This window comes from Dictyostelium purpureum (assembly GCF_000190715.1).
Source record: "Dictyostelium purpureum unplaced genomic scaffold DICPUscaffold_151, whole genome shotgun sequence".
NCBI lineage: Eukaryota > Evosea > Eumycetozoa > Dictyosteliales > Dictyosteliaceae > Dictyostelium > Dictyostelium purpureum.
Window position 1 is genome coordinate 42,170 of NW_003519488.1, and position 24,521 is coordinate 66,690.

Below are 24,521 nucleotides of genomic sequence, written 5' to 3' on the forward strand. Positions count from 1 at the left end.
ATATAATTAATATATTACAAACACAAACATTATATCATAGTAGATATAAATATTCACACCTACACATTCAATCTTATACAATCACTTTATTTACTTATTTTCAATAATATCATATCACATCACACCATCACTTCACCAATCAAATAATTAATTATTTAATTAATAATAAATAAAGTTACAAAAAAAAAAAAAAAAAGGTTAGGGAATTTAAAAATAAACAATTGTAAATCCATATAATATAATAGTATAATGACAGAAAGAGAAAGAGACATTCGACATTTTGTTGATTATTTAAAGGCTAACAATGAATATAAGGATTCAATAAAGGTTGTGGATTTCCTTTTTGAGCAATTAAAGAATGATGACAATTTTATTCATAATTTCGAAAGGTTTTCAGAATTCATTGAAGTTCTTTGGTTCAGAGTGTAAGTACAAAATATACATTTATAATATTAAATTCGAAAATAAATAAATAAAATAAATTTATTGATAAATATATAAATATATAAATCAACAATAATCAGTATTTTATATAACTCTACTATTTTTTCAAAGTATAAACTAACTTTAACTTTATTTTATTTCTTTTTTTTTTCTCCAAAAAAAATAAAATTAAAAAATTCAAAAAAAATTCAAAAAAAAATTTTAATATATTTTCAAAAAAAAAAAAAAATAAAAAACCCTTTTCTTTTTAATTAATACACAGAAATCAATTTCATAATCAAGATTTCATTTCAAAGGTCGATCAATTATTCAAAGTTATTATTTCCATCATATTAAATAAATTAGAGACAGAAGATTTTTCCACAGAGAACCTTAAAACTCTAAATTTAATTTTTTCACCAAAAACATCGCAATATCGTGAATACAGATATCAAGACAATGAAAACGATTTACCAAATAAACTTGCAACTCATGAAGCTATTGATTTTTATAGTAGAGATGGCTTAATGCATTTAATTAACAGGGTTAAAGATACTAAATATTCTTTTGAAAATATTAAAAAATTTGTTAATACTATTAAAAAAGTAATTTTAATCATAATAAAATAATAATAATAATAATAAATGATATAATTCAAATACTAATTATTTTATTTTATAGTTATCAAAAAAGGTTGAAAAAATCGATTTATCTCAAATTAATATATTGGTTAAATTGGTTTTTGATAGAATTTTTAGTGCCACTGATGAAGAATTTAAGAATGAAAATAAAAAAGATTTAGATTTAATTATAAAACATTTATATGGTATTGTAAATAATATTAATGCAGATACTACCAATCTTCAAGAATTGATTCATAATAATGGATTACAAGTATCATTAAAGTGCTTTAAATCACCATCCCTTTTCCAAAGAAACGCTGGTTTAAATGATATTATTAGATTTTGTAAATCTGAAAGTCCATTGCCAAGACAACTACATCATTATGTCCCACCAAAGTAAGCTTTATTTTTTTATTTTATTTTATTAAATTACATAAAATATTAATTATTTTTTTTCTTAAATTAGTAAAATCGTAGAATGGTTAAAAGAAAATAATGTTATTGAATTACTATATGGTGAAACTATGCATATTCAATTATTACAAAAATGTACAGATATTTTAAAATTTATTGCAGAGCAAAAGGCATTTGATAGAAAGTATTTAGATTTAATATGGAATGCAAGTGAAGGCAAACACGAAACTATTGAAAATGCAATTTATGAAACTATTGGTAGTATCGCACCGCTCCTCCCTCCAGAAGATGTAGATTATCTTTTTGAAAAAATTCAATTAATTCCATTTAGCCATTATACTGTACAAACATTACACTTAGTGCGTTCACTTACACAAAGAATATCATCAGATGCTGATTATATACCAAAGGGTTTGGAAATATTTTGGAATTTAATTCAAGACGAATGTGATATAAATTTAGAGCTTTCAGAAATGTCACTCAATATTCTTCAAGATTCCATTCACTATTTCCCACGTCAAAGAGTCGAGTACTTAAAGAAATGTATAAAGAACATCGAGGATCATCATTCAGTCATTCTTTCTCTTCGTTTGCTTTATCATTTAATTGGTAGCTTAGCCGAAAGAAAAAAGAGAAATCAAATGGGTGGTATGATGATGATGAACAATAACAATAATGACAACAATGAAAATGAAATGTCTCAAATCATCGAACAAATTGACAATACTTACCACTTGGTCGAGCTTTTATACAACCATTTAGTCTATTATAACAGAATATGCCTCGATATCCTCAAAGAGAAATATAGCCAAGTAATGAACTTAGATAATACTGCCTCTGTCATCCCACTAACTTGTGACGAAATCATTTTCACTGGCCGTTATCCAAATTTCAGTCAAATTCATGACTCTTTAAATTTTATACGTTTTATCTATGAAAAATCACCAATTCAAATGAGCCAAAAGCATGTTGATGTTCTCTGGGATATCTTTGTGGTTTCACCAATTTCCATTCAAGATAGATCAACCTTTTTCAATTGGACAGTCGAGTATTTACAATTTGACGATGAACAAGTTTATCATTTTATGGAAAAGTTTCATTTACTTCCATTTAATGATTTAGATTTATCAGGTTTCAATTTTTATACTTTTTGTATGAATTTAATTAAACAAAATAATAATAATAATCAATATAATAATAATAATAATAATAATAATAATCAACAGCAACAAACTACAATTGTCGGCTTAGATGATTTATGGAGAGTCCTAATCGAAGCTAGAAATGAAGAGGTTGGTAGAGCTGCTTGTACATTTTTAATTGAACAATATAAAGAATTTAAAAACCCAAAAGAATTTTTAAATACCTGTATGCATAAACTTTCAACTGTTCCTATTCAAAATAATGGCACTTCCTTAGATCAAGAGTTATTGGTTCAACGTTGTTTATCTTTAATTAAAAGATATCTCGAAGATTTTGGTTCAAGAATTCCAGGCAGCTTCAAGAGACTCTTTTCGCCTTTAATTCAAATTCAAGTTAAAAATCAAAAACATTCATTCAGATTAGAAGTTAAGAGTAGTGAGTCAATTAAAACTATAAAGGATATTATTGCTCACAAGCTTGGAAAAGATAACTCCTCATGTATATCATTAACTTTCCAAGCTAAACACTACTTTGAAGATTTTGAAACTTTAGAAGACATCCGTGTAACAAATGGTGATACAATATTGTTCCAAGAGACTTCCGAATCAAAGTGTAACATCGTTTCTACAATTAATTTAGATTTTGATCAAAACCATTTTTCTTTGTTATTCAATTTATTAAATATTCAATCAATTGCTCAAGATGTTTGGGATCTTTTAATGTTATTACCAGCCAACAGACAAATTTTATTAGATATCCAAAATATATCACCAGTAGCCGAAGGTGAAGCATCAAATATTATAAAGAATTGGGATAGTTTATTTGATCCAAACTCATCATACCGTTTATTATACAGCTTATTAATTATTGAGGCATTAATTGTTCCATCGTCATTCGATCAAATACAAAATAATATTCCAAACCAATGGAAACATGACTTTATTAGCCAAGGTGGAGCAGCCCATTTAATTAAAATTTTAATGACCTCAGATCTTCAAAATGTTTCACGTGGTAATAAGAGAAATATTTGCTTATCAGTCTTATTAAGAATCATTTATAATATTTTAGAAATTGATAACTTTTCTGCTGAAAGTATTCAAAAGTATGTTAATCCAAATGAATTATTACATCGTTTAATTGCATTAACTTGGAATCAAGTCGAACCAACAATCCACGAAGAAAATCTTTCAACTCACGAAACTGAAGATGCTATGGTTGTATCACATTTAATTGGTCTCATTGTTGCTATCCTTAGAAACAGTGAAGCTTTATTTGACTCATTTACTCAAAATAAAGATATCTTAAATTGGATTTCTTTAATTTGTTTATTATCAAAAGATACCTTTATCCGTGACAAAGCTACCAATGGCATCAATGAAATTTGTAAATCTATCAATCCATCTAAAACTAAGCCATACTTTTTAGAACAATTCCTTAAATTACTTTATACCACAATCGAACAAGATCGTCGTTCATCAAGCTGTCAACAATTCTTTGAAGTATTATGTTCACTATTACAAGATACTTGCTCTCAAGAGGGCTCTGATCGTTTCTCCGATTTACTTGGCACATTAATTCAAATGATTAAAACTCAACCAATAGTTGAAAGTACAGCAATTTACCAATCTGATGTTCTTTTAATGGGTCTTTTAAATCTTGTTAAAATTCTCATTGAAAATAATAATGACTTTAAACTTATGGCTGGTCAAGAGGGTGGCTTAGTTAAAGAAATATTCCACGAATGCCTTTTCAACATTGCAACTGCCGAAAACCATGGACCAACTTGCCCACCAAAATGTAAAACTAGAGACAGTAGAGATGTTTGCTTTGCTGTACTTTTAGAGTTGGCCAAAGGTTGTCCAGAAAACTTAAAAGAGATCACCACCCTTTTAATGGATCATCATAAACCAGAAGAGAAACGTAGTCTTTGGAGTTACTATCCCGCTGGTAATGAAAAATCTACTTGTGGCTATGTTGGTCTTAAAAACTTGGGTGCTACTTGTTATATCAACTCATTAATGCAACAACTTTTTATGATTCCAGGATTCCGTTATAATATTATTCAATCAGAAGAGAAATCATTAACTCCACAAGATCAACAAGAAAGTCTTTTGTATCAATTGAAAATTATTTTTGCAAATCTCCAAGAGTCTGAAAAGAAATCACACGATCCAAAAGATTTCTGTTTAGCTTATAAATATGATGGTCAACCAATCAACACTTCAATTCAAATGGATGCTGATGAATTTTTCAATATGCTTTTCGACAAATTAGAAAACCAATTAAAAGGTTCAACTCAAGAGAAACTTTTACAAGACTTTTTTGGTGGTAGTAGCGTTAACCAATTCATCTCCCAAGAGTGTAATCATGTATCTGAACGTGAAGAGCCATTCTATACAATTAGTGTCGAAGTAAAGAACAAAAAGGAAATTCAAGAATCTCTTCAACTTTTTGTTGAAAGTGAAACTTTGGATGGTGATAATAAATATTTCTGTAGCAATTGTTCTCAAAAAGTTAAAGCCCTCATGAGAAGATGTATCAAGAATCTTCCAAATACTTTAATTATTCACAACAAGAGATTCGAATTTGATTTAGATCTCATGAAAAGAACTAAATTAAATGATGCACTTCGTTTCCCAATGACTATCGACATGGAACCATACACCAAAGAATACTTGGAAAGAAAAGAAGCAGTAGAGAAAGCCAAAGAAAAAGGTGAACCAATCCCAGAATATGCTCCACTACACCCACCACAATACTATCAATACGAGTTGGCTGGTATTTTAGTTCATACTGGCACTGCTGATTCAGGTCATTACTATTCATATATTAAAGAACGTGAGCCACTTAATGATGGTGAACCACGTAGATGGATCCTTTTCAATGATCAAGCTACTGAAGTATTCAATCCAGAAGAAATTTCAAAAGCATGTTTTGGTGGTTATGATCAAATGGAACAAGGTAAATCAAATTTCCGTTCTGGACCAAGAGTCAATAATGCCTATATGCTCTTTTATGAACGTAGTTTTATTTCTGGTGAATTAACAAAGAAATATGAAACCATTAGCCCATCAAATGCTTCAAAACTAGTGCCAAAGGATATGTTTTCAAGTGTATGGAAAAAGAACATGAAATTCCTTAATGATAAGAATATTTTTGATCCAAATTATTTCCAATTCTTATTAAATATCATAAAATTAGAAGATGAAGGTTTAAACAGAATGGACTTTACCTCATCACAAGAATTATTAAAAGAAAAATCATTAGATGTTATCGACGTAGACGAAGAAGATAAAAAACAACAAATACAGGCTCAATCAAGACAACAATTACAATCATCAAATGATTCATCAATATCCTTTAATCAACAAATGGAGTCAATTGAATTAGGCACTAGATTTTTAATTGAAACTTTATTCCACGCCAAAGACAAAAAAATATTACAAGAGACAGTAAACTATTTAATTTCTCTTTATGAAAGAAATATTGAAGCATGTTATTGGCTTTTAAATACAATTATTCAAGACTCTTCATGGATTAGACAAATATTTTTAACTTGTGTTACCTTAGATCCAAGAGAATCAATGATGAAGCTTTTATTATCAGTAATTAAAATTTTACAACCTTACGAAAAGAATAATTATGGTTTAGAAGAGGATAACTCTATGGAAGAAGCATCATCAGAACAATTTATTAATGGAAGTGGGTTAAGCACTATTGGTGGCCTTGGTAATAGTGGCGCCTCAGTTGAAATCATTGGCTCTAGTGGTGATGGATCATCAATTATCGCAACCAAAGGAAAACAAAAAGCATCAAGCCAAATGGTATTAGATGACGAAGTTTATCCAAATTTCTCAGATCTTAGAAAACCAAAATCTGTCATCTTTAAGTTTATGGATTGTTTCTTAGAATACATTAAGGAAGCACCAATTCATTGGAAACATTTCTCCCATTACTTTATGTTTATCAAAGAGTTTGCAACTTTAGGTGATGAAGAAAGAAGATATTTGGTCGAAAGAAATGTAATTGGAAGATTGATTGATTTCTTTTTGGGAGATGAATCACCAATTCCAAGACATCCACCACACAAGAAAACTAAAATGGGTGATAAATATAACTCTCCTCAATTCACTTATGCTTTAGAAGCCATTAGTATTCTCGTTCGTAGTTGTCATACTAAATATTCTATCCAAGTACCTCCAGGTGAACCAATATATATGCCAGAGCAAGTTTCAACCCAATTAATTGTTATGCCCGAAAATGATATGGAAATCTTATATAATCCACTCTTTTTCTCTAAAGCAATCAAAGATCAACTCTTGATGAACTCTATCAAAGAAATTATCTCTTATATTTGTTTCAATGATATCGATACCACCCGTTCTATTATTAATCATTTAGAATCTCTTGATGCCAATAGAATGTCACTAGAAGTTTTGCTCCCATTAATTTCTCTCGACGATATCTATAAAGATGATCGTGTAGACCTCGCAATTATTCCATACATTAATATTTTAGAAGAAAACTTTAAATCACGTGCAACTCTTTCTTTCCTCAAGATATTAGTAGAACATGCTATTCAATATCCATTTGTTTCACAGTGGTTTGAAAGAAATCTCGATCGTTGGGCTTCAAGTTGGTTAATTGGTAATGAACATCCAGAAGTACGTTTAGATGCCTATAGTCTATTAATTCATATAACTGGAATTCAAATGCAAACACCAAAACCCGATGTTATTCATAATATCTTTTTCTATTTCCTCTCCATAGATACACTCAAATATGCTAAAAAGATTGCAAAACGTGAAAAAGATCACCGTGGTATCTTTAGATTCGAATTATATTTCAAGTTTTTAAGAAATTGCATCACTGCTCTCCCAGAGTGTAAAAAGAATTTCACAATCTCAGCTACTCAATTTTATAGTCTTATGAATGAAATTATTTTCCAACAAAACGAAATTGATAGAAATCGTCAAGAGCTCACCCATTTTGTTGTTGATGTCATCAGAGATAACCAAGAAAATATCCAACTTTTATTAAAAGAACAATTTACTCACAAACTAATGGATTATTTCATTAGTATCTCTTCAAGAGAGGATTTAAAACAATTTAATCAAAAGTCACTTCCATCATTCTATGAAATTCTCTATGTTTTATCAAAAGAAAGCAAACCATTTTTAGAGTATGTTCTTGGCCATCTAAATTTCCAATGGGCTTGTAAATTCTTATTATGTGAATGTGGTGATTATAATGATATTGCTACCTATTTATTCAAACTTTTAGAATTAATTCCTAGTGTTCCAAAATGTGCCTCTTCATTACTCGAAGGCTTTTTACAATTCCCAAACTTTTTCTATTATCCAAGCCATTCATTACAAGTAGTCAAACTTTTAATCCTTTCAAAGAAAGAAGCAGTTTGTTTCATTAACAATGGTGGTGTTCATATATTCTCCAAGTTTTTATCCAATACCAAAGATTTAACAGATCAATTAAACTACCTCCCAAAGACAGTCGATTTACTTTATTTCATTTTAACAACTATTCGTCAACAACCACAACAAACACAACCACAACCACAAATTGACTCTTCAGATGCTGCTGGTGAAGATAGCATTGAATCATCTTCTTCATCACAATCAGGTTTATCCATCCCAATGCAAGATCTTACATCAGATATCAAATATCTTCAAACTATTTTATTTGCTATAATTGAAACCAACAAAACTCTCTTCGAAAAAACAAGTAAATTCTTAAATTTCATTTCAAGTGAATCACCAGAAACAACAATTAGTTCTTTTGGTGAATATTTACTTAAATGGACCAGTAAAAAAACAAATTATTTCATTTTACAACAACAACAGCAACAACAACAACAACAACAACAACAACAACAACAACAACAACAACAACAAAATATAAATTCAATTAATTTAGTTGATGATCCAAGACAACAATCATATGGTTACCCACAACAATCTCAGCAACCAAGACCAACCTTTATTAATGATTTTGGTCTTTCAGAACAATTTTTAAAAGGTCTAGTTGAAATTGTTTTGATAGCATTACAAAATTCCCCAAACAATGACTCTAAGGGTTCAATCAACCTCGCCAAATTTATTAAAGAAATCTTTTCCTTTAATCAAGAACTTGCCTCTCCATTATTAATAACCAGTTTTACATACCTCAAATTAGAAGAAAAGAGATCATTGGTTGAATTTTGTATCCATAATAATATTATATGCTCTGAAATTAACACAAATTCAAGCGTAATCGATAATTTATACAACTTTATTAAATCATTTTTACAAGAAAAATCAAATGAAGAAATTGTAAATCATCTTTGCACTGAATTAGAAGAAAAAGTAACTACCGCTATCGTTTCAATTCAATCATTAGAATCTTTCACCATTGACAAAGAAATTGATACCCATCTATTTGTTTTAAACAATGCTCTAAGACAAATCGAACTCTACAGCTGTTCAAGTAATGATAAATCACGTCAATCTTTAAATAGTACAATGTCTGCTCTCAAACAATTTGCCGAAGATGTTTGTGGTAAAATACAATCAGAAAAAGCAAAATTATTTTTAACAAATTTCGAAAATTTATCACTTAGCAATACAAACTAATTAAAATAAATCATAATAAATAATAATAAATAATAATAAATAGTAATATAATTTTAAATAAAAAATAATTTAAAAAAAAACTAAAATTATAAATTTACTTTAATTATTATATTACTAACTGACAAACTAGATATTTAGAACAAACACTTTATAAATAAATATCAAATCTAATAATTATAATAACTAAATTAATTATAATAATAAAAATCAAAATTGGGAGGATATTATTTGGTTGTAAAAATTTTTGAAAACCCCCTCATGCCAATTAAAAAAATATATATTTATTTTTTTATTTTTATTTTTTTTTATTTTTTTTAATTTATTTTTATTAGTGGGTATTTTTTTTTTTTTAATTCTTTTATTCTCTTTTATTTTTTATTTCTATACCCAAATATTATAAACTAATATAGTAATTTTAATAAAATTTTTAAATAGATTTTTTTTTAAAAATAATAAAAATGATCAAGAATTATTTATTTATAAGAAATCTTGGGAGAATTTCTTACCCAAGATTTAATGATATAAAAAATGGTGTTTTCGAAGGAGAAAAAACTAATGGGGATATTAAAAATACACTTTTATTAGTGGAGCATTCATCACCATTGTTTACATTCCCCAAAAAAGATATCATTGAACAATCTGATGCATTATCAGAGGCAATGTTATCTTTTTCATCAAAACTTCAAAAAAATAATGATTTTAATAGTTTTAAAAAACTATCGAAATTAGGTTTCGATGTATGTACCGTAGAAAAAAGAAACAATGGAATTTTATGTTGGCATGGACCAGGTCAGCTCACTGTATATCCAATATTCTCAAATCAATATAAAATAGAGGAATTTACCTATAAAAAAAAATTAGAAAATGTTGTTCAAAAGACTTTAAAAGATTTACAAATAGACTCAATTATAAAAAATGACCAAATTATTATTAATAATAATCAAATAGTTGGAGACATTAAGATATTTAATAAGTAAGTATATTTTTTAAAAAAAAAAAATAATTATTTTTCATTTATTAATTTTATTTTTTTTTTTTTTTAAATTTTACAAAAAAAGTGAATTTAAATTACCGGGATTTTCATTAAATATCAATACAAATTTTGGAGATTTTAATGAAATAAAGAACTTGACATCAATTTCTAAAGTTACTAAGTCATACTCAATGTCTGTTTCTGATATTATTCCATTGGTCTCTAATAATTTTAAAAAAGAATTCAATTTTGATGTGGTAAATGATTTTTATTCATATTATGTATCACAATTAGAAAATCAAAATTCATTTGCTCATAAACCATCACCATTACCCACAAAAATAACAACAACAGCACCAACAAGTAGCTTATCAAATAATCTTGTTAAAAACCAAATATAACAATATTTTTCAAAATTTTATAAAAAAAAAAAAAAAAAAAATATGAGTTATAATATTTGTAAAAAATTTGTTATTTTTTATAAATTTGTATATAGAAAAAATAAAATAAAAAAAAAAAAAAAAAAAATCTTTTTTTAACTTGTTTAAATAATATCAACAATTATAATATTAAAAATTAAATTATTTAGATATATTTAACCTTTAAAAAATAAATTAACAATCTTATCATAAAATAAAATTTAAAAATGAAGGTAAAATTACCTTTTTTTTTTTTTTTGATACCCACACAAATAAAATGAAAAGAATGATAGATAAAAACAGATCCATTATAATTATTGTACCCATATTTTTTTAAAATAAATATTTTATTATAGTTTCTTTATAAATTAAGATATTTTTAATAGAGGCAATTCCAGATATAAGAGTAAAAATAAATTCACCATGTGTTAAAATAAATAATAACAATATTCATATTAATTTTTTTTTATTTTAGTGGGAAGATAAAAAAAAACGAGGTGGATGGGGTTAGATTTCCTTGTTAAAATTGTAAGCAGTAATTATCCAGTAGTGAATCAATAATAATTTTAAATATTGTAAAAATTATTTAAAATTCAATAAATTAATAATATTCATTGGAAAAATTTAAAATTTATTTTCTTCATTTAATATCTATTTTTAATGCAAGCATATTTTCGATATTGTTAAATTTAATACAGTTAATTTATTCATTTTGTTATTTATATTTTTTATTTAATTTAATTTTTTTTTTTTTTTTTTTTTTTTTTTTTTTGTTATAAATAGAAAATATTTTTTAATAAAATATTAATTAATTCAATTAAGTGTAAAAATATAAACAAATAAACAAATAATGGAACCAAATGAATATTTACTAAATAAAGAAAACATGACTGTACAATTCTCAAACAACTATAATTGGGAAAAGCAATTGGGTCCTTTAGAATACTTTTCATCTCCAGTGTATACCAGAGGCTCTCTTTTCTTTAAAGGTGAAATTGATTTGATGAAATTTATCAGATCAATGAGCTCCTCCTTTAACTATTTCCATCTCCTATTGTCTCATTTCTCCACTGATAAAAAAGGAAACATATGGGCCTGTAACTCAACAAAGAAAATAAACTCAACTACCAAAGAGCAATTAGAAATTGAATATATAAATGAACCAATGGAATCTGCAACATTTGAAAATACTTTACCCAAAAAAACAATCAAAGATGTATATAAACTTGGATTTGCCAAGGATTTAAATGGTATGGTAATGGCTGCTTTTAAATTAACAATTTTTAATGATGGTTTTTGTATTGGATATACTGTAAATCATTCATTTTTCGATCAAGCAAGTATTTACTACTATTTAAAATTTTTATCTCAGATCTATTCAAATGATGGTGAAAATTTAACATTTTTAAAACCACAAATATTTGATTCACAAAATTTTATAAACAACAAAGTTAAATTTGATGGAATTATTAATGCACGTGAATATGGTGATTCAAATTTTGGGTTTATATTTTACACAATGTCCCAAAAACCAAGTGAAGGAAGTATTGATATTAATTTTTTCCACAATACCACTATTGGGCTAAAGTTTGATTTGGAGGAAATCAATAAAATTAAATCAAAAAATTCAAACTATTTATCAACAAATGATATAATATCAGCAATTGTACTAAAAGTTTTAACATTAACAGAATTTTTAAAAGATAGTGATGATTTTACTCTCAGATATGTTTGCAACGTTAGAAAATATCTTGAAAAGGGTGAAGAAGCCATTGGAAATTTTGCTCATCACTGTAAAATGATTTTAAAGGTAAAGGAAATCAAAGAATCTTCAATTCTCGATTTAGCAAATATAGACCGTAAAAGTATATTAGGAATTCATGGAGATGATTTCAAAGACTCATTAAACTGGTACAAATATATGCAAGATGAAAAAGAAGTGGCACTCACATATGTTGGTAAACCATCATTTTATTCATCTCGTATTACAAACTGGACCAATTTTGATTATGATGCAGTTCAATTTGATAAGGTTTCTCCTCACTCAATAAAAACCCCATCGCTTGCAGGTTATGGTATTAATACAATTACATTTACTACAGAACATGGTAAAAAATATTTTACTACAGGTGTTTCAATTCCAATTGATTGTATGGAAAAATTAGATAACTTTGGGAAAACATCAAAACTTTTTTCAATTGATAACATTTTTAATTAATTGTTTATTACCTTTTAATACTAAATAACTTTTTAAATAAAAAAAAATTATAAAAATTATATATAATGATAAAAGTTTTTTTTTTTAAAAAAGATGATTTTTTATGATATATTATCGATATTTTTATTGTATTTGTTTTGTTTTTGGTATGTGTTTTATACTTTTATGAGTTTTACCACACTGGATACTGTAACTTTTTTTTTTTTTTTTTAAAGTGAATATGATACTTACTGATACAATAAGTCATAAGTATTTTTTTATTTAATTCCTAAATGAATATGAATTCTTTTTTTTTTTTTTAAAGTTTTTTTTTTTTTTAAAAGTGAAGATAATTAAAAGCAAATGCTTTAAATTAATCAGTAAAATTTTATTTAAATTTTTTTATAAAGTTTTTAAAGAAAATATTCTAAACTGTTGATATTTGGTAATGATTTGATGCTGATGAAGTATCCTCTTGCTATTCTTCTTTTGAATTTTCTATATTCTTCATTGATGTTGCTAATTGTTTGTGGTTGTTTAGCGTGTCTTTCTTTGATGTTTTTTAAACCTTTTATGTATTCTAAAGTAGCTAGCTTAGTCCATTTTGAGGTTAGATTCTTATAATCGAGTTCTTTTATTGTATTTTCTTGATCATGGTATAGTTCTTTACATAACCAAATCCAAACTTGATGAAATACCAGGGCTATGGCATTTCTATAAGCGAAGCATCTAGTTAAGTCGAAATCTATTGCTTTATAGTTCCATTGGAAGTGTGATTTGTGAAATCTGGTGTTGTTGTAATCCATATTTATTTCTCCATCGGATTTGCGACCTTCTGTGATTTTATATGTAATATTATTGATATATTCCTTTTTGGGCTTGTTATCTCAAGTGACCAATTGAAGCCCCTTCCTGAAGTAGTGAATATAAATGATTTTTTTTTTTTTTTTTTTTTTTTTTTTTTTTTTTTTTTTTTTTTTTTTTTTTTTTTAAAAAAAACCTTCCTTAAAAAAAAAAGGAAATTTTTTGGGGAAGGCCCCGGTTTTTTTTTTATTAAAAATATAAGAAGAAGTAGGGGTTGGGGTAAGGTTAGAATACCCTATCTAGTTTAAGAAGTAGTGAGGGTTGGGGTATGGTTGAATCAACCTATCTAGTTTTTTTTTTCTTGGATTTTTGTTCAATAGCAGGTGATTTCGGACTACCTGATTGGTACGTAGTGGATTTGATTGGCGTGGATATTTGGCTAACATTTCAAGTACAGTTACTTTTTGTAGTGGTATTCGTATTTGTTATGGCGGTTTCATTTTTGGAACTTTGTGAAGTTAATCTTGTAAAGATGTTGTTTAGTGTGTTAACCCTGGATGTTCTTAAGTGTGGAAAAGATGTGTTGTTGTTTATCTTTTCAAGATCTGTCGAATGGTGTAAAAATCAGTCGGTAACTATAAAAAGTTCGATTTTATATGATGTTAACACTTGTCGGTTTTTTTCCTTTAGGTTTAATGTATTCATATGCATTTTAGAATTAAATGAATATTACAGTCAACTAAATAATATATTTATATTTTCCTTTATTTTTTTACATTTGAAAATCACCGAAAAGATAATCTTATTATAAGAGCTCCCCATTCGGGAATCGAACCCGAGGTACCAGTGTGAAAGACTAGAGTGTTACCGACTACACCAATGAGGATACTAGATGATGATTTTAATATTGCACCTTTAATCACGTGAAAAAAATTATAAATATTAACTCAATAAAACCTTTTTCTCCATATGAATCGATTGGATGAGACAAAAATCAGTAATACACTATTAAAACTTAAACAAGTTTTAATTTATAATAAAAACAAAATGAATAAATAATATAATAATAAATATTTAAATTAAAATTTTAATTTTTTTTTAAATATTCTCTTTTATTTTTTTTATTAAAACTATTTTAAAAAATTACTATTATTTATATATTTTACAGTACTTAAATAAGATTACAAATGACAATTTATTTTAAGAAAAAATAATTAAAAAAATAAAAACTATATTTAATAGAGATAAAATTATTTTTTTGGATGAATTTGAATTAATAACTTCGTCACTATTATTAAAATTTGTATTTCCTTGAATAAAGTTTGGACAACCATTATTAAAAATTGGTGCTTTTGTTTCTTGTATAACTTCATTTTTTAAATTTGAACAATCATATGTGGAAAATTGAGTTGCTGTATCATAAACTTTTCTAGACTCTACAAATGGTATTGTGATATATATAAATTCACCACTAATTGATTCTATTTTAACTTCGAAATTATTTCCTGTAATACTAGTTGGCCAATAATTATAAGTAGTTTGGGTTAATGGAATAAATTGATTTGAATTTGACATTCTAATAGAAACTTTTTTTATTAAAACTTTTGAATTAAAAATAAAAAATGATGTCCAATACTAAAAAAAAAAAAAAAAAATTTTAATTATTAAATATTTAATATAAAAAACCTAATTTTTAAAAAAATTTGTAAATACTTACTGGATTAGAACCATCTTTCATCATAATTTTTACATTTCCATTGATTTGGCAAGGAACTTTATAAAAAGTTAATCCCTCGAGAACACCTTCCGAGGTTTTCCCTAAAATTGCGAATGCTTCTGGACTTAAATCGAAATGACCATCTCTTTGACAATACCCTGCATCGTGGCAAGAGTCAGTGGCCATTACTACAACTGAAACATTTTGAGAATTAGAAATTTTAAAACATTGACCACATTGAGAACCATTTTGATACAACTTTGAACCCAATGCAGCTATCATTTTATTTCCCGGTCCGAGAGGTCCTGAAAGTCTTTCATAACCGCAGTTTCCATTATCTAATGTTGTATAAAATGTTGCTGAAGCACCTTTAATTGGGGTAATGGAAAAGGGACATTGAGCCTTATTAAAATTAAATAAATTGGTAAATATTAATAATAATATAATAAACTTCATTTTTATGAATGTTATTTTTTTTTTTTTAATAATAATTTATTTTATTAAAAAAGATAATTTTTTTTTTCTTTAAATAATTTTTTTAAAAAATTAAAATTAAAAAATAAAATAAAAAAAACAAATTAAAAAATTAAAAAATTTTTGAATAAAACTATTATAATAATACATTTGATCAAAGTGACTGAACCTAAATTATTTGATTATGTGTATTGAAAAGAATAAAAAATATTCAACACTAACCATAAATTGATATATAAATATTTTAAAAATAATTCAGTTATCTATAAAAAAACCCCTTTCACCTTTTCAAAAAAAAAAATTTAAAGCACACTCGCACATAAAAAAAAAAAAAACTAAATTTTAATATTATTAAAAAAAATTTTATTTCATTTTTGAAACTATTGTTATATCACACTATAAGTTAAAAAGATAGATAAAATTATTTTAAATTAGAAAAAATAAATATTATTTTTAATCTAATTAATGTAAATAAAAATAATGATAAGTTTAAAATCTAAAAAAATTAACCACAATGGAAGAAAAAAACTAATGGTGTATCGGTATTTATAATGTGGTATAAAATAAATTATAATAAAAACAATCGTTAATAAATATTAATTATAATATTTAAATCATAAAGAAAAATAAATTATCTTCACAAAAATGTGTCATGTTTTTTTTTACAGTGATATCAAATATAATTATATTTTATAAATATGTAATATTAATTAATATAATTGTTTATTATTTTATAATTTTTTTTGGTATTATATCGCCCACCATATTTTAAGTGATGGTTAATATACAAAAAATGTTTTAAATATACAATTTTATTTAAACAATGAAAATAATTAAAATTTAAATTAAATAAATTTTTAAATTTTAAAAAAAAATAAAAAGAAATTTCTCATTACTTTAAAATAACATAAAAATAAAAATATAAACTTTTTTTTTTTTAAACAAATTTTTTTTTCATACCGGTACTATTGATCACTAAAGATAAAAAAAAATTTATTTAAATTAAAAGATTCAATGACCAAAAAACTCCACAAAATTCTATATAGTATGTTTAATTTACTAAACTTGCTATAGATTTATATTATGATATTAACCATTTTTTTAATTAGATTGATTCTAGAAGTGTTTAAGATTATTTAAATGGGTTAAATGCCATCTAATAAATACTTGAGTTATTATGTATGACAATCAATATAAAGGGGAGGCCTGATTTTACCCTAATCTCGAAACATGTATTTTGACCTAATGGGAGAAAAAATATCATTAATTTTTTATAAAGAAAACTAAATATAAAAAGTAGAATAACAAAAGATAAAAATATTACGAGTAATTATATATTTTATAAACTAAAATGAACCTCTAAAGAGTATAGAGTGAAGCTAAACTATTTGTACTGATCATAAACCTTCGGTTATACTTAGTATTGTTCGAATTATTTAAATAGATATTATTTCGCAAAAGTTTTTACAAAATATTTACAAATGGAAGTTGAGGGGGTTATTTTAATAATTTAGGACCCGGGGAAGTCACAAGATAAAAAATTTATCAAAGTCGGGTTAGCTCAGTTGGTACGAGCGTAGGTCTCATAATCCTAAGGTCGTGAGTTCGATCCTCACACTCGACAGGTTTATTTAATAATTTTCTTCCCTGTGATTTCCCTTTCCTGTTTTTGCCTTTCTAATCACTGCTTGCGGAGTTCTACGCAGGTTTTTTCACACACGAATTGACACTACCGTACCCAAATTTATTTGTTTATCGACTTTTAAGAAGTTGTTGTAGTTTGATTGGATCATTCTTGCATATTCTAATGAGGCGAGTTTGATCCATTTGTGTTGGATGTCATTATAATTTAATGATTTAGCAATTGCATTTGGGTCAATCTCTTTGTTAAATAGTTGGTGCATACCCAGATCCAGACTTGGTGGAAGATAATTGAAAACATGTTTTTGTATTTCGGTGTTCTATCAAGATCGAAATCGAGATCTCTGTAGCACCAAATTGAATGCAGTTGTAATTGTAATGTATTCATATGCATTTTAGAAGTACATGGCTCCATTTGAAACGTAAGCTACCTCTGCAACTTCCTATTGAGCCCTTCTTTATTCTGACTGGCATACATCTCCGTCTTTTCATTTGATTTGTTACAACTGATTTCTATGTCAGTTCTGTGCACTAGTCTATTTCACCTAAAAGCACTTCTTATTTTGCATAGTTTTAGCCAATACGTGGCCCTTCTAACACCTGGTTAATACCTTAACTACAATTGATTGCTCACACAGGCAATATCCTTCAATTTAGCTTCTTATTAGCAATTAACCTCCTACTCTTAACGCTCCGTGAGTTTTCTTGATTTCATCCGAACCAAGCTTTTTCGACATGAGCACCCTTGATTCATCAAACTATACTTGCTTACTTTAGAACCCTCTGTAATACCTCAACATACTAGTTCCATTGCTATACCTTTATACATTGGACACCCTAGCTCCTTTTGAATATTAACTGATTCTACCTTCATAACTGCAATATATTTGACTTCCGAATCAGCTCGAACAATTGATATTAATTAATTAATAAAAAAAAAAATTTTACTATCACTATAACCACCATAGCTTTACTACTCTTACCGAATTAACGCAGACCCAAAGGTCTTTGTTAAGAACAGTAAGATCGTAAAAAAAAAAGTTTAATGTAGATGGAGATACTTTAGTTATAGATAAATAATTCTAATAATCAAATAAGTATACAATTATTTGTTTGTGAAAACCGAAAACTGAAAATTAAAATTATAATTTTTTTAATTTTTCAATTTTTTTATTTTTATTTTATTTTTTAATTTTAAACACTATACAAATTTGATTGATTTTTTACTTAATAATTCAGCAGTTTAAAATATTTAATGTTTTATTATTTATTATTATAATGTATTGAAATGCATTTGCTTTGAATATCTTGACTTTTAAAAAAAATTAAAAAATTGAAATTTATTTAAATATAAATCTATTTTTTTTATTAAATTATAATTTTGTTTTTTTTTTTTTTGTTGTTTTATTTTTTATAATATACTTTGTTTATTTAAATTCAACTAAAACCTCATCGACAGCAACAACTTGGCCTGGTTTAACAGTAATTGATTTAATTTCACAATCTCTTGGAGCACGGAGAACATTTTGCATTTTCATAGCTTCAACAATACATAATTCTTGACCAACAACAACCTTGTCACCTGGTTTAACAGCAAATGATAAAACGGTGCCTGGCATTGGTGATAAGAGTGAGTTAGAATTATCAACAGATTTCTTAACTGGCATGTATTTTGAAAGCGAATCTTCTTCTGGTGATAAGACAGTTACTGGAATCTTAGTACCGTGGTATCTATAGATAAAAAAAAAATTAATATTCATTATCATTATTGTTATTATAAATTATTTTATTATAAATTTTAAATGATACTTACTGAATAGTGAATGAAGTGATACCTTTTTTATGAATTTGGAAACGGTGAATAGAACTACCAATTTTTAATTTCATGAATTGTGGGGTAGAGTCAACAAGTTCAACTGTAACATCAGAGTCTTTAATGGCGTCGCCTTCTTCGTTGAGGAATTGGGCAAAGAATTTATTATTTGAACCATCTTCTGATGGAACAAATTGAAGTGGGCTGCTGACATTACCAACTTTAGCAATGTAAACAATATCTGGACTAACTGATGAAGTACGGTTAGAATTTGAAGAGTTGGTAAGGCTCTTGTGTTGTTCGATGAAACGTAATAAAACACCAGCGATTGAAAGTGATTGAATTTGTTTTGGTGTAAAGTTATAACCTTTGAAACCCTCTGGGTACTCTTGTGGGATGAATGAAGTATTGATATCACCTTCCATAAAATCTTTATTTTCCATAACGTCACGGAGGAATGGAACGTTGTGGTTAACACCTTCGATAAAGTATTCATCGAGAGCTCTCTTCATTCTAGTGATAGCGGTCTTTCTGTCTTCACCATAGGTAATAAGTTTACTGATGAGTGGATCGTAATAAGTTGAAATTTCAGCACCTTCAAAGATACCACCATCGATACGAACACCAGTTCCGCTTGGACGAATATATTTCTTAATTCTGCCAATTGATGGAAGGAAATTACGATATGGATCTTCGGCATAAACACGAGATTCCATAGCCCAACCGTGAATCTTGAGATCTTCTTGTTTAATCTTTAATTTTTCACCATAAGCAACACGAATCATATGTTCGACAAGATCTTGTTTAGTGATTTCTTCAGTAATTGGATGTTCTACTTGAAGACGAGTGTTCATTTCTAAAAAGTAATGATTACGTTCGCTATCAACAAGGAACTCTACAGTACCAGCTGATTTATAACCGACTTTATTTGCTAAAGCAGCAGCTTCTTTACCCATACGTTCACGAACTTCTGGTGTAATGAATGATGATGGAGCTTCCTCAATAACTTTTTGATTACGACGTTGAATTGAACATTCTCTTTCTGGGAAATAAAGGGCATTATCACCATCTGATAAAATTTGAATTTCAATGTGTCTACCGTGTTCGATATATTTTTCAATAAGCATTCTATCATCACCAAATGATGATTTGGCTTCTTGTTTTGAAAGTCTGAAACCAATTTTAACATCTTCATCGTTTCTACAAATTCTCATACCTTTACCACCACCACCAGCTGAAGCTTTAACCATAACTGGATAACCAATATCATTTGCAATCTTGATAACATGATCGATACCATCGACTTCACCAATAAAACCTGGAACAACACTTACACCAGCTTCTTTAGCAATTCTTTTTGATTCAATTTTATCACCAAGAGCATGCATAGCATATGAACCTGGACCAATAAAAGTGACACCAATCTTTTCTAATTCTTTAACAAATTTGGCGTTTTCTGAAAGGAAACCATAACCTGGATGAACAGCTTGAGCACCTGTCATTTTAATTGCTTCAATAATAGCTTCGATATTAAGATATGATTCTGAAGTTGGAGCTGGACCTACACAAATAGCTTCATCAGCTAATTGAACGTGCTTAGCATTTTTATCAACATCTGAATGAATAGCAACAGTTTTAATACCTATAATTTTCCAATTTTAAAAAAATAATATAAAAAAATAAAAAATTGAATTAACAAAATTGTTCTTGATTAATTTGATATTATTATTTTTCCATTTATTATAATCTATATTAAATATTTTACCCATTTTTTGACAAGTTTCCATAACTCTGCATGCAATTTCACCTCTATTTGCAATTAAAATTTTTTCAAACATCTATTTTATATCATTTTTGATTTGAGCAAATATTTAAAAAAGTGTAAGTATTATTTATTTATCTATAAAATAAAGAAAGAGAAAAAAAAAAAAATAAAAAAAAATAAAAAAAAAAAAAGATTGTTTTATACTAAAAAAAAAAACAATTTATAAAAATTAACCATTTAAATAGAAATACATACAAAGTTTGGTGAGGTAGAGTGGAAGCTTCTTGAGTTTGACCATCCTACTTGTTTTTTAATAACAGATTGAATATTGAATAATCTGTTCATTTTTAATATTATTATATTTAATGATGATTAATAAAAAAATATTAAAAAAAAAAAAAAAAAGAAATTTAAAAAAATTTAAAAAAAAAAAAAAAAAATTTTGAAAGCATGAAAATTTTAAAATTTTATATTAAAAAATTTCAAAAAAATTATTTTTTTTTTACAAGAAGTTCAATCACACAACATAAATAATCATGTTTAATAAATATAAAAAAATAATAACTAAAAAAACATATGAAAATAAAAATAAATTTTATTTTATAGAGTTAAAATAATACCAAACTATTTGGTAATATAAAAAAAATTTTAATCATTATTTAAAAAAAAAAAAAAAAAAAACACTATATTCTTTAAATATAGAATTTAAATAAATAATAAGAATATTTTGTAATAATGATTATTTTATAATACTAAAATAATTTTTTAAAATGATCAGAAATTTGAAATTAGTGGTGTGTAAAATTTATTTTAAAATTGTTCGATCAAATTTTACTTTTTTTTTTATTTTTACATTTAATTTTCAATTTTTTTTTTTTGATATATAAATAAATATTAAAATATTGGTTTTCTTTTTTTTTTCTCTTCTTTTTGTTTTTTTATTTTTTTTTTTATTTATATTTCTATTTATCACTTATTTATTTAATATTTTGTCCTCGTTGCAAAAAAAAAAAAATAAAAAAAAAAATAAAAAAATTATTTTTTAAAAATAAAATATTTATTTAAATTTTTTTATTTTTTTTTTTTTTAAATTTTTATTTTTCTCATTTATAAACAAAAAAAATCTCATAATATATAAATATATAATATAATATAAAATAATGATTAAATCAATTTTAATTATTAATAATCATGGTAAACCAAGATTAATTAAAGTATATGAACATTTGGTAAGTTTTCATTAATAAAGCATATCAAAATATCATTTGTTTGTTTTAAAATGTATGTATGTTTTGATAACAAATTTGCTAATATAATATTTAATTATGCTTTTAGAGTGAAGATAAACAGCAACAATTAATAAGGGAATTGTTTTTATTAGTTTCAAAGAGATCAGATAGTTCATGCAATTTTTTAGAAGTTGGTAATGGTTCAAATGTTTTTGATAAAGATACAAAGGTTATTTATCGTCATTATGCAACCTTATTCTTTGTATTTGTAGTTGATTCATCAGAATCAGAGTTATCAATAATAGATTTAATTCAAACTTTTGTAGAAGCATTAGACAAGAGTAATATTTATAGTGCATTATATTATATTAAATATATTTTTTAAAATACTAACTTTTTTTATTTTTTATTTATTATTATTCATTCATTATTGTTCATTATTATTGTTCATTATTATTATTATTATTATTCATTCATCATTATTATTATTATTATTATTTAGGTTTTGAAAATGTTTGTGAATTAGATTTAATTTTCCATATTGATAAAGTACATTATATTTTAGATGAAATGGTTATGGGTGGTTTAGTATTAGAAACAAATCCAATTATCATACATTCAAATTTCGAAGTTCAAAATAAATTAGAAAAAGCAGAAAATCCTTTATTATCAGGTTTTCAAGGTGTATTATCAACAATTAAAAATAAATAAAATATAACAATCAATAAAAATATAAATATAAATAAAAATAAAAATAAAAATTTAAAAAAGAAATATAAAAATAGAGGTTTTAAAAAAATATTTGGGCTAGTTTTGAAATTATAACAGGTTTTTTTTTCCAAAACGAAAAAGAAAAGGAAAAATAAGAATAAATATAAATAGAATTAAAAAAATTTTGGATTCTTTTTTTTTTGTATTATATGAATGCAAAAATATTTATATTAATATTTTTACTCCTTTATTTTTTTTTTTTTTCTTTACTAGCGTAAATAGAGAAAACAAAAAAAAAAAAAAGCTTTATTTATTTATATATTATAAATTTATTGTTACTTTATATACATTTGATAATTATTACTATTATTATTATATTTATAAGTTTTCTTCTAAAATATCTTCTCTTTCATTCATTAGGCTTTCTTCTTCATCCAAAATACCTTTTGATTCTTCACCTTCTAATTTCTTATTTACAGCTCTTTTAACGATAATTGTAATGAAAAGGATACTAACTACCATGAGTACAGCAGATACCACATACATTGCAATTTGACCACCACGAAGATGGCTACCTTCATTACCGATTTCAGAGATACTTGTCAAAGCACTGCCAATATAAACAAAGAATGAGCAACCTGGTAATAAGCCTATACCACTACAAATTATATAGTGAATAAATTTAACACGAGTAACAGAGAGAGCATAATTTAATAATGATTCTGGTACAATAGGTGTTAAACGTAAAAGTAATACAATCTTCCAACCCTCTTGACCAATCGCCTGATCGATTGCGTTCAACTTCTTGTTTTTTTCAATCTTTTTAGCAATATTTTTTCTAAATACATATCTACCAAGGAAAAATGCTAAAATACCACCAAGCATAGATGCTACCCAGACAAATAAAATACCAAACCATAATTTAAAAATCATACCACCAACTAAAATTAATAAAATAAAATAAAATTAATATTTATAATATTATTATCGATTTATTAATAAATCTCAAACTTACCGATTGTTGGAATTGTTACTGGTACTAAAAATACAATTAATAACATAAAGGCACCAACATAAACTAAACCACCCAAAGGTACACCAAATTTCTGAACAAATTTTTGTAAAACGTCGAGATGATTTTGAACTTTAAATTTGAAAATTGCTAAAAATACACCAGTTATAATACAAGCTACGAAAAATAGTTTTAACCAAGTTAATGGGGTACTGGTTTTAATGTTGTGAATTAAAAAAATAAAAAAGTATCGTATTCTTTCTTTTAAGGTGACCTTTTCAACAAATGAGGATGATGAGTTTGCCAATAATGAGCCCTTATCGTTATAGTGGTGATCATTTATCTCTGAAAAGAATGCATCGTGTGGTTCGACTGATTTATTATTTATATTTATTTTAGTTGGTGAGCTGGATCTAATTTCTTGTAGTTTAATATTGCTTTGATGATTACTTCCGTTTGCACCATTAAAGTTTCCAAATTCGTCTTCTTCATTTATATTTATATTATTATCGGTGTTGTTATCATGTAAACGTG

General features: G+C 25.8%; 7 protein-coding genes across 7 annotated transcripts; 4 read left to right on the top strand and 3 right to left on the bottom strand.

Annotated features, from left to right (window-relative positions):
* Positions 1–249: 249 nt before the first annotated feature.
* DICPUDRAFT_98163 (uncharacterized protein) lies at positions 250–9,314 on the top strand (the record flags this gene model as incomplete). The annotated part of the gene is made up of 4 exons (XM_003288825.1): positions 250–425; positions 707–1,028; positions 1,105–1,442; positions 1,513–9,314. The coding sequence occupies 4 exons, from the start codon at positions 250–252 to the stop codon at positions 9,230–9,232; spliced, it is 8,556 nt and encodes a 2,851-aa protein (XP_003288873.1). The 3' UTR covers positions 9,233–9,314.
* Positions 9,315–9,690: 376 nt separating this feature from the next.
* On the top strand, positions 9,691–10,606 carry DICPUDRAFT_79660 (uncharacterized protein; the record flags this gene model as incomplete). Its single annotated transcript, XM_003288826.1, has 2 exons — positions 9,691–10,205; positions 10,291–10,606. 2 exons carry the CDS (start codon positions 9,691–9,693, stop codon positions 10,604–10,606), a joined length of 831 nt encoding a protein of 276 aa, XP_003288874.1.
* A 904-nt stretch (positions 10,607–11,510) lies between these two features.
* DICPUDRAFT_34764 (uncharacterized protein) lies at positions 11,511–12,842 on the top strand (the record flags this gene model as incomplete). Its single annotated transcript, XM_003288827.1, has 1 exon — positions 11,511–12,842. One exon carries the CDS (start codon positions 11,511–11,513, stop codon positions 12,840–12,842), a length of 1,332 nt encoding a protein of 443 aa, XP_003288875.1.
* Positions 12,843–15,011: 2,169 nt separating this feature from the next.
* DICPUDRAFT_20287 (uncharacterized protein) lies at positions 15,012–15,789 on the bottom strand (the record flags this gene model as incomplete). Its single annotated transcript, XM_003288837.1, has 2 exons — positions 15,012–15,260; positions 15,343–15,789. Coding segments are annotated over 2 exons (696 nt in total), but the record flags the coding sequence as incomplete, so codon positions are not given.
* A 3,028-nt stretch (positions 15,790–18,817) lies between these two features.
* Positions 18,818–21,380, bottom strand: DICPUDRAFT_55697 (propionyl-CoA carboxylase; the record flags this gene model as incomplete). Its single annotated transcript, XM_003288838.1, has 4 exons — positions 18,818–19,188; positions 19,271–20,912; positions 21,036–21,108; positions 21,291–21,380. 4 exons carry the CDS (start codon positions 21,378–21,380, stop codon positions 18,885–18,887), a joined length of 2,109 nt encoding a protein of 702 aa, XP_003288886.1. The 3' UTR covers positions 18,818–18,884.
* An 815-nt stretch (positions 21,381–22,195) lies between these two features.
* DICPUDRAFT_34761 (uncharacterized protein) lies at positions 22,196–22,975 on the top strand (the record flags this gene model as incomplete). The annotated part of the gene is made up of 3 exons (XM_003288828.1): positions 22,196–22,264; positions 22,371–22,605; positions 22,767–22,975. 3 exons carry the CDS (start codon positions 22,196–22,198, stop codon positions 22,973–22,975), a joined length of 513 nt encoding a protein of 170 aa, XP_003288876.1.
* Positions 22,976–23,353: 378 nt separating this feature from the next.
* Positions 23,354–24,297, bottom strand: DICPUDRAFT_34747 (uncharacterized protein; the record flags this gene model as incomplete). Its single annotated transcript, XM_003288839.1, has 2 exons — positions 23,354–23,916; positions 23,991–24,297. Coding segments are annotated over 2 exons (870 nt in total), but the record flags the coding sequence as incomplete, so codon positions are not given.
* Positions 24,298–24,521: the final 224 nt, after the last annotated feature.